This window comes from Chiloscyllium plagiosum, chromosome 36 (genome assembly GCF_004010195.1).
Source record: "Chiloscyllium plagiosum isolate BGI_BamShark_2017 chromosome 36, ASM401019v2, whole genome shotgun sequence".
Taxonomy (NCBI): domain Eukaryota; kingdom Metazoa; phylum Chordata; class Chondrichthyes; order Orectolobiformes; family Hemiscylliidae; genus Chiloscyllium; species Chiloscyllium plagiosum.
In genome coordinates, this window is record NC_057745.1 from 19,811,559 (window position 1) to 19,822,047 (window position 10,489).

Consider the following 10,489-nt stretch of genomic DNA (forward strand, 5'->3'; position numbering starts at 1 on the left):
TCAGATGGTGACAAAACAGACTACAGATGGGAGGTGGAAGACCTGGAAAAATGGTGCACTGAGAACAACCTAGCTCTCAATGTCAGCAAAACCAAGGAACTCATTATTGACTTTTGGTGGGATGTTACTCATGCCCCCCTACACATTAGCAACAGCACAGAGGTGGAACGAGTGGAGTGGTCATCCACAATAAGCTTTTTTGGACTCTTCATGTGGACGCATTGGTTACGAAAGACCAACAACGTCTCCTCTTCCTCAGGCAGCTGAGGAAATTGGGCATGACAGTGATCACCCTTGCCAACTATTATAGGTGTGCCATCAAGAGCATTCTATTTGGATGTATCACTTCCTGGTATGCCAACTGTACCATTCAAGATTGGAGACAATTACAGAGAGTGGTGAACACTGCCTGGACAATCTTGAAGGCCAACCTCCCATCTATAGAATTCATCAAGCAGGCCTGCTGTCAAGGAAAGGCAGCCAGCATTCTCAAAGATCCACCCCACCCTGGCAATGTTTTTCTACAACCTCTACCTTGGGGGAGAAGGTACAGAAGTCTGAACACATGCACCAGCTGGTTTAGAAACAGTTTCTACCCGACTGTTGTTAGAATACTGAATGGACTCTCAAACTCTTAGCATTTGCATGTACCTGTATTTTGGTTTTTGCCACTGTTTACCTCTTATTTACTTATCTATGCTATTTAACTATGTGATCTGCCTGTATTGCTCGCAAGGCAAAGCTTTTCACTGTGCCTCAGTACAAGTGACAATAAATTCAATTCAATTCTTCTGCAATCTTCATAGACCCCATCTGTTGTACAGCATTCAGTTTGAGTACCAAATCTTGAGCTAAGTAGGGACATTGGACCTGAAACTCTCCTTTTTCTCCACACCTTTGGGTCTTTCCCTGTGGTTTTGCACACCAAATGCAGTTCACACACACCAACTTCTGCAAACAGTCAAAGTTTATTGAAGCTAGTACGAGCTTGGTGACCTCCTTGGTCCCCTTGCAGGCATGCGAGGTTGAGTCAAAGTGAGGCCCTGAACAAAGAAAACACATCTTCATACAGGTCAGTTGGCCATGCTTACAGATACTCTGGTCACTCCCCATAGTCACATACTACTTAAGATATCCCCCACCTACTCACAGCCACATGTTACCCCAGGCACAGTGGCAGGATAGGATCATCCTCTGAGATGATGCTAATGTGCTAATCCTGGGGAATCATTATGCAAATGATTTCTTGACTCAGTGATTCCCCAAGATGAAGCAGGAAAGCATTTCTGACAATAGCAGGAGAGTAAAACCAAATGACTATCTAAATGAAGTGTAAATTACAATGGTAGTCATCCGCATTCTTTTATGATTGTTGTCCCCACCCAAAGACAGTGTAGTTTAACCCTTTAATCTATCAGACGGCACGGTGGCTTGATAGTTAGCACTGCTGCCTCACAGCACCAGGGACCCGGGTTTGATTCCAGCCTCGGGCGACTGCCTGTGTGGAGTTTGCACATTCTCTCAGTGTCTGCATGGGCTTCATCTGGGTGCTCCGGTTTCCTCCCACAGTCCAAAGATGTGCAGGTCAGGTGAATTGGCCATGCTAAATTACCCATAGTGTTAGATGCATTAGTCAGAGGCAAATGGGTTCTGGGTGGGTTACTCATCAGAGGGTTGGTGTGGACTTGTTGGGCCGAAGGGCATATTTCCACACTGTAGGGAATCTAATCTAATCTAATTAAATTAATGTCCAGAGAGAGATTCCCATTTAATCTTTTAACATCACACGCAGATGTTGCCAGACCTGTTGCATTTGTCCAGCAATTTGTTGCGTGTTTGTTTTTGATTTCCAACATTCACTGTTTTTTAAAGTAGGTTAGGCTTATAATCTCTAGAGTTTAGAAGAATGAGAGGAGATCTAATCGTGCTATACAATATATAAAGGGAATTGACAAATTCAACGTAGGATGTTTCCTGATGTGGGACAATGCAGAATAAGAGGACGTAACCTTTTAAGGGTAAGAGCTATCAGATTTAAACGGGGTGAGGAGGAATTGCTTCTTTCAAAAAGTGATAAATCTGTGGAATTCACTAGTGTATTAAATGCTGGATACTGACTATATTTAAGGAGGAGAGAGAATTTTAATTAGTAATGGATTAAAAAGTTATGGAGAGCAGGTAGGCTGGTGGAGTTGAGGCAGAGATGAGATCAGCCATAATTGTGTTGAATGGTGAAGCAGGTGTGGGAGGTTGAAAGGGCTGCTCCTGCTCTTAGCTCTTAGGAAAATAGAATAAATTTCATCAGTGTGGTCCAAACCCCTTTTTTCATTTGTAGCAGTGCCACAGAGCATAAGTTTATATTGTGTTTTCTATGATTCATGACTTTCTTTGAGCACCAGCCAGCTGTTAATAAGGAAAGAATGAAAATGATTTTGACCAAGTAATCTTGCTACTACAGGCAAATTGGAAACTAGATTGAAGGAACTCATAAGGAAAGTTGGAAACATATGTGCAGAGTCATAACTCACTCCAGAACCTCTGAGGGGAAAGATTTGAGCTATAACATTGTGAGCTGAATAACTTCCTGCCTATTTATTATTTGTCTTTGAGAACAATATTTGACCCTTCTTGCTCTGTAATGTTGGTGTTGACTGTTACGCTTGTTTTAATACTATTACATGATGGTGTGACACCTAGAAAATAATTTTTTCAGAAAAATGAGATTTGAGCAGCTCCAATAATGACCACAAGAATAAGTAGGTTTTGCATCATTGCTATCTGTCCATTTGCATAAAAATATGTTTTGTACTTATTCATAATGTTTTTCCAAAGGCATGTTTCAACAGTATATATTTGGGGATAGTTGATGAGCAACTTAAAACCTTTACATAATTTTACATCGTATTTAAAGAGTAAACACAAAATTTATAAAACCTCAGGATCTCTCTGGCATTACCTTCAAATGTACACTCACCATTTTTCTCGTAATGTGCGTCGTGAGAACAGTATCATGAACAGATATTGTAAAATTGGCACCACATTAGTCAAAATGTTTCACCTCTTAAGTGGAGCAAACATGAATGCACTACTGTAAATTTATACTTTTTTCTGTAAAGGTCAATAATTCAACATTGCAACATATTTGATAATTTTCCAAATGTTAGCTGCAATTGCAATCTGTTATTAATGAATTTTCTTTCTTCCCACAGCAAAACTGTACAATCAAAAGTGGACTGCATTTTGGTGAGTGCTAGATGCAAATTAAACCTTTATCAATTCATACCATTTGTTAACTAATATTTTATGTAACTGTAAATACCTTTTAAATACAACATTCCTTGGTTGTAGATGTGCAGCTATAATAGGAGGAAACTTTGATGTTGGTGCAAGCTACTTCTATAATGAAAGTAAGAACAAATGTATAATGATCTTTCCAGATCGACCCAGAATACTTTAAATATATAAAATAATTTAATGTATTGAATCGTTTGAATGCTAACACATAAGTCATTTTGCCCACAACATCTGATGAACAGCAATGAAATAATTGGCTAATTATGATGCTTCAGGGAGGATAATTGATCAAGACTGTGTATGAAGTAATTTTGCTGTTTAGATAATGCGCTAGACTCTTTAACATCAGTGCAAACCATTTGCATGGCTAGGTAAGATTTCAGTTTATCTACAACCGTACAGCACCTTTTCAGTGCTGCTTTAAATTGTCTGCCTCTGAAAATCTGTCCTGAGTAAAATCTAGTACGCGCAGAGATTTTTAAAAAATGCCATGTTGAGTGCCATGACTTGGAGATGCCAGTGTTAGACTGGGGTGGACAAAGTTAAAAATCACACAGCACCTGGTTATAGTCCAGAAGGTTTACTTGGAAGCACTAGCTTTCGGAGCCCAGAAGGAGTGCATTCCAAAAGCTAGTGATTCCAATTAAACCTGTTGGACTATAACCTGGTGTTGTGATTTTTAACTCTGTTGAATGCTAGTTAACTCCAGATATGTTCACCATTCACACTTGCATTCTAAACATCCATGTACAAACTAGAAATATCCCACTTCTCAATCCAAACTTGCCTGCCTACCTACCCTTGCCCAGGAAAGTTCCAAGATGAAACATAACTTCCTTTGGTTGGATACCGTTCCATTTTGACCTTGTTTTGAGAAATTTGGTTGACTATTAGGTGTGTGAACTGTTAACTTTGTCCATTGAATAGTCCTTCAGAATCATGCTGAACTATTTTTCTTTCTCCTACCTGCCAATTTAGTCCAGCGTTTCTCTCCTCCTCACCTGATGTTTTGGATTACAGATTCATGCTTGCTGATCATCTTTTGTTACCCCTCCAAAGTGTTTGCCATTCATATTTGAGTAGTAAATGTTGGCAAACCATTTGACTGCTTTGGGCACCATAGCCAAACCTGATCCTCCTTTCATGCAGTTTTCTGTATAATGGTAGTTGCAGGAGAGCAATGGATTATAGAATGATAAAGTTCCGAGGGAGACCGTTTGTCCTCCTCTGCCTTTACTAGCTGTTTGAAAGAGATAGTCATGCGGTTTTTCTTTCAGGCATTTATTGAGCTTGATGTTGGCAGTTAACATTGAATTTGCTTCCAACACAGTTTCAAGATGCTTCTGGTTGAGAAGGAACCTCGCATAACTTTTAAATTCCTATTTCAATTTTTCATAACTCCAAAGTGATTGAAGATCAAATCTGAAATTTTGTTGGCTAGTATTAATCGTCTACACCTGTTTAAACTTAGTGAAACCTAAATCATTTTTCAAAGGAATGCCACTGTTTCAGCCTGGAAATGATGTGTACTATCACTAGCTTTCCAACTGATCCTGGAGAAGCATTATTTAGTTATTCATCCATATGACCTTGCTGAGAGTTTGGAATCATCATAACTGCATAGTTCCCTTTTTGACTGGAGCTTTGTGTGGAACTCGACCGAGAAACCTTACTGGAGTAAGGCCATTGGAAGAATTTACTTTGAATTATATTATCGCCTGTAACCAATAATAATTTTGGAGTTCCTTGGCCACATATTGTGGTTTGAAATTAGTTTTTGAAGTATTTATCTATCTACTGTTTTATTTTAAAGTGCTAGTCAAGAGAAACAACACCTTGTGAACACCACTAAGAGAATATGTTCTGGTCCAATAAGGAACCTTTTTTTTTCTTGCTACTTTAACAAAGTCAGCAATAATTCTAATGCATACTCCATAATGAGAATTGTTCCTTGTTCCTGCTGACATGCTTCCCTAGAAACATCTGACTGTTCCTTTCTGCAGACAATATTGTTCTTCGTCAACCCTCTTCTCCCCTCCTAGTGTACTGTTTCTAAGGCTGGAGTTTATTTAACTGTACTCCGTAATAATTTTTAACTCGTTATTGCTAAATTAAATAAATTATTGCACTTCTGCCTTCTTATACCTTCATGGTGGTGCCTACTGAGTAATGGAGCTGTGGAACATAGGATGTGGGTTAAATTATTAGATTAGATTACATTACAGTGTGGAAACAGGCCCTTCGGCCCAACAAGTCCACACCGACCCGCCGAAGCGCAACCCACCCATACCCCTACATTACCCCTTACCTAACACTATGGACAATTTAGCATGGCCAGTTCACCTGACCTGCACATCTTTGGACTGTGGGAGGAAACCGGAGCACCCAGAGGAAACCCACGCAGACACGGGGAGAACGTGCAAACTCCACACAGTCAGTCACCTGAGGCCTGAGGATGTAGTCTTGGTGGAACACATGTAAAAGTGTGGAAGCTGGCAAGGACACCTCTTTTGGGGGTGGTGGGTGTTTGCATAGACAGAAGAAAACAAAGAAGTACAGCAATTTGTAATATCTACTAGAAAAAAAGTTTGCAATGTTTTGAGACATTGTTTACGTGCATTCTAGTTGATGGGTTATTCTCACAATTGCACTTTGTGATAGCCTTGTTACTAAAAGCTGTTGGATCAGTGAAATCTTTAAAAACTGAGAACTGTGAATGCTGGATATCAGAAACAAAAACAGAAATTGCTGGAAAAGCTCAGCAGGTCTGGCAGCAACTGTGGAGAGAAATCAGAATTAACATTTCAGGTCCAGTGACCCTTCCTGAGAACTGATGGTATCTCGGAGAAAGTAGGTTTTTATGCAGAAGGTATGGTGGGGGAGTGGGTAAGGTATAAATGATACCTTATATGATAAATGGAAATAGAGCCCAAAGAGAGAGAAGAACAGTTGGATGGAAAAGCAGACCATGTGATATCAATAGCTGGTCTGTGGAGTTTAGGGTAAGGACATTGAGAAAGTACCTCCAGTCCTAAAATTGTTGAAGTCATTATAGGAAGGATGTTGTGAAACTTGAAAGGGTTCAGAAAATATTTACAAGGATATTACCAGGTTTGGAGGGTTTCAGAGGCAGAACAGACTGGGGCTACTTTCCCTGGAGTGCTAGAGGCTCAGGGGTGACCTTTATAGATGTTTATTAAAATCAAGAGGGACCTAGATAAGGTAAAGAGACAAGGTCTTTTCCCTGGGGTGGGGGAGTCCAAAGCGAGAGGGCATAGGTTTAAGGTGAGAGAGGTGCCTAACTGGCAACTTTTTCACACAGAGGGTTTTGCATGAATGGAATGAGCTGCCAGAGGAAATGGTGGAAGCTGGTTCAATTACAACATTTAAAAGGCACCTGAATGAGTATATGATTAGGAACGGATTTGTGGGATATGGGCCAAATACTAGTAAATGGTCTAGATTTATTTAGGATATTCAATCGGTACAGACAAGTTGGATCAAAGGGCTTGTTTCTGTGCTGTATATCTTTATGACTGAGTCCAGAAGGCTGTAGAGTTCTGTTGTTTGTTCCGTAATGATGGGAGAATTGTGTGATGCAGCACACCACTAGACATTGTAATTTACACCTTATGGCATTGGTAAAGTCTAAAAGATACTAGGCTGACACTCCATTTCCAACATACTTATCTTTGGGTCCCAGTTTATGTGTCTCTGTTTAATAATGATAAGAAGTTGAACTCTTGATTGCCATCTTACGCACGCTAAATGCAAGCCTGTATCACTTCTGTCAACGTGTTATATTATGGATATGTTATTTTGAGTCACTAATACATATTGTGCATCAGCGCAGTTGTTTGCACTGTATGCTTCGCACTGTGGCATTGGCCATCCATGACTGAAGCATGATCAAGAGAGTGATTGGTTGGCTTTTCTATAATCTCGTGTAAATTACAATTGCCATCTTACGCACCATGCTAAATGCAAGCCTGTATCACTTCTATCAACGTGTTATATTTTATTAGTTCCAATTTTTCCCTATCAACCTATCCTGCATTACCGCCTTCATTGTGTTTTCCTTCTACACACTGTTTGTTTTATATTTGTATTTTATTTTCTATATTCCTGTTATTTTCCTCCATTCCCACTAATTAAACTCTGGTTTTCTGTCATTTGGTAGTTTGGGTCACTATATTTGAAGTCTACAATATACATAGGCCCCCAAAAAACTGTTTTCACTTATGAATGGAGCCCCAAAGAATTTCAAAGTATAATAAATAAGCTGGCGAGGTGGGGATATGATCAGTGGTTCCACTGCAAAGGACAAAGGGAGTTGCTAGAAAAGGCTGGGGCCTAACTCATGAATATAAAAAGTGGCATTTGCGAGCTGTGGACAATATGCAAAAACCAGAACCAGCATTGAGTCTCTGTGCACATGTGGAGCTTGAAGATATCAGCAATGTAGGTATAAGGAAGGCTACTTCTGGGAATGGAAGTGAACTTGGGTTCTTATCTCCAAAATGGAGAACTTGTCTGTAAGGCAACATCTGCTGTACGGAATTGAGGAATGTAGTGCATAAGCTTGTCTGATTTGATGAAATTTCAACTCTTTCTCTCAGATACTTCCAGACTAGCTGTGTATTTCTAACATTTTCTCTTCCGTTTATCTTAGGCTTAGAACAATTTTAAAAAAACTTTCTTTGATTCTGAAGTTTAATCTTTTATGACATGGCAACAGACAGCAGAATCAAATCAGCATTTCAACTTCTATATTTGCAACACAGTAAAGTTAAAACCTACAAGGACCCTGAAAATTAACCCCAGTGGTCCCTAACCAGATGTCTTGCATCACCGAGCTCCGATTCTTCAAAATGATTAATTTCAGACACTGGTTTGTAACAGAAACAAAAGACTTCGCAGTTTATTAACAAAGTAATAATGTTAACAGAGCGAAACTAAACAACAAAGTAATCTAATTGATGTCTGTGTTTAAACCCAAAAAACCCAAATTTTGTTTTCAGCCCCATTAACACAGTTAAATGATAAATAAAATAATCTGGCTTGTTTTGTTATTTAAGTGGCTTTCAGGAACCAATCTGCAATTAACTTGGCCTGGCCTCTGTTTGTTTGTGCTTCCTTTTTTAATAACAAGCTGCTGCCCACAGTCCAAAGGACATTTTCAACTCTCAGTTCTCAGTTCACAGCTCCAAACCAAAATTGATGATAGAATAAAACAAATTAAAAATGAGAATGAAGAATTATTGAGAGTTCTAGCAAATTGTTATGAAAAGTAACGTGACCAAAATAACTAAAATATTATTTTCATGATTTGCTGAGGGTTTTCCAAAGTTGCCAGTTCATATTATATCTTCACTTATCTTTGTTTCACCTTTGAAAAGCATCAGAAACAAAATCCTATCCCTGTTTTGATATTTTTGTTACGTTAACCCACGAAAGTATACGTGTATTTTTACCTGGAATATGTGCACCTCCCTCATGCTTTCCAAACAGCAAAGCTATGTTTAGTTTCCCTAAAAGAATGTAATAATCTATTAATAATATTCTCCCATGGACTTTCTGAACAGGTGAAATGATGATGAAATAAATTGACTAACAGTAGATGTGCAGTGATTGTAAGGAATACAAGTTGTGTTGAGGGTACAGTTAAAATACACAATATGAAACTAGTTATGTAATAGAATTTTTCTTAACTACTCATCTGAAGTTGCGACTATTACTAAATTCTCAACCGACAGATGTGTAACAACAATTAGTTTGAATTTATTCTCACACTTCTTGATGACATGAACTTTATCTGGCTGCGTCAGTCATCTGTATCTGTGTTTGTGACAAATCTTTGTCTCGAATGGTGTTGAGCTTTAGAATGTTGTTAATGATGCACCAGCACAGCAAATTGTGTATTCAATCACACTCCTTATTTGTGCCTTGCAGATGGTGGTCTGGCATTGGGGAAGTGAGGTACTCAGTGCAGAACTCCTAGCCTTTGAACTGTTTTTGTAGCTGCAGTATTTTTATGGCTGATCCAGCTGTTTTGGGTCAGTGGTAACTTTCAGGATGTTGGTAGTTAAGATTGTTATGATTAGATTAGATTACTTACAGTGTGGAAACAGGCCTTTCAGCCAACAAGTCCACACCAACCCTCCGAAGACCAACCCACCCAGACCCATTCCCCTACATTTACCCCTAACTAATGCACCTGTTACTATGGGCAATTTAGCGTGGCCATTCCACCTAACCTGCACATCTTTGGACTGTGGAGGAGAAACCGGAGCACCCGGAGGAAACCCACGCAGAAACGGGGAGAATGTGCAAACTCCACACAGACAGTTTCCTGAGGTGGGAATTGAACCCGGGTCCCTGGCGCTGTGAGGCAGCAGTGCTAACCACTGAGCCACCATGCTGCCCCGTTATGGTAATGCCATGGAATGTCAAAGGACAATGATTAAACTTTCCCTTGTTGAAGTTGGTCATTGCCTGGCATTTATTATTCCAAACAAACATCCTCACTTCTGACCTGCATAATGGAGGGAAGATCATAAATAATTGGCCTTCAGCAATCTCATCTATCTTTCTTTGTGTTATGTATGATTCCAATCCCCTGATTCCCATTGACTCCACTTTTATTGAGCTCCTTGATGTAACACTGGGTCAGGTGCTACCTTCATATCAAGGGCACTCCCTTTCACACCTTATTGGAGTTAAGCTCTTTTCAAAGCTGTAGTGAAGTCAGGAGCTGAGTGGTCCTGGCAGAACCTAACATGAGCAGTTTGTCACATTGTAAGTGCTGCTTGATAGCACTTGTTTAGATTAGTAGGATAGTAATTGTTTTTAGATATGCTTGTGCTGTTCCTAATATGCCGCCCTCCACTCATTGTTAAAGTAGAGTTTATCGCTTGGCTTAATGGTAATGGTCGAGTGGGGATATGTCAAACCATGAGCTTATAGTTTGTGATTCAGAGTATAGTTCTGTTGTTGGTCCATAGTTCCTCATGGATGCTCAGTCTTGAGTTCCTGTTCAAAGACTGTCCAGACCCAACCCCTCCAACCGCAACAAGGACAGAACGCCCCTGGTGCTCACCTTCCACCCTACCAACCTTCGCATAAACCAAATCATCCGCTGACATTTCCGCCACCTCCAAACAGACCCCACCACCAGGGATACATTTCCCTCCCC

The 10,489-nt window shown here is 39.8% G+C and overlaps 1 protein-coding gene across 1 annotated transcript in view; it reads left to right on the forward strand.

The window, feature by feature from the left end:
- Positions 1-10,489, forward strand: part of LOC122541026 (DNA-binding protein RFX7-like) — an 88,311-nt gene that overhangs the window by 21,205 nt on the left and 56,617 nt on the right. Inside the window, exon 2 of the mRNA XM_043677482.1 lies at positions 3,210-3,243. Within this exon, the coding sequence (XP_043533417.1) occupies positions 3,210-3,243 (34 nt within the window). The remainder of the gene's footprint in view (positions 1-3,209; positions 3,244-10,489) is intronic.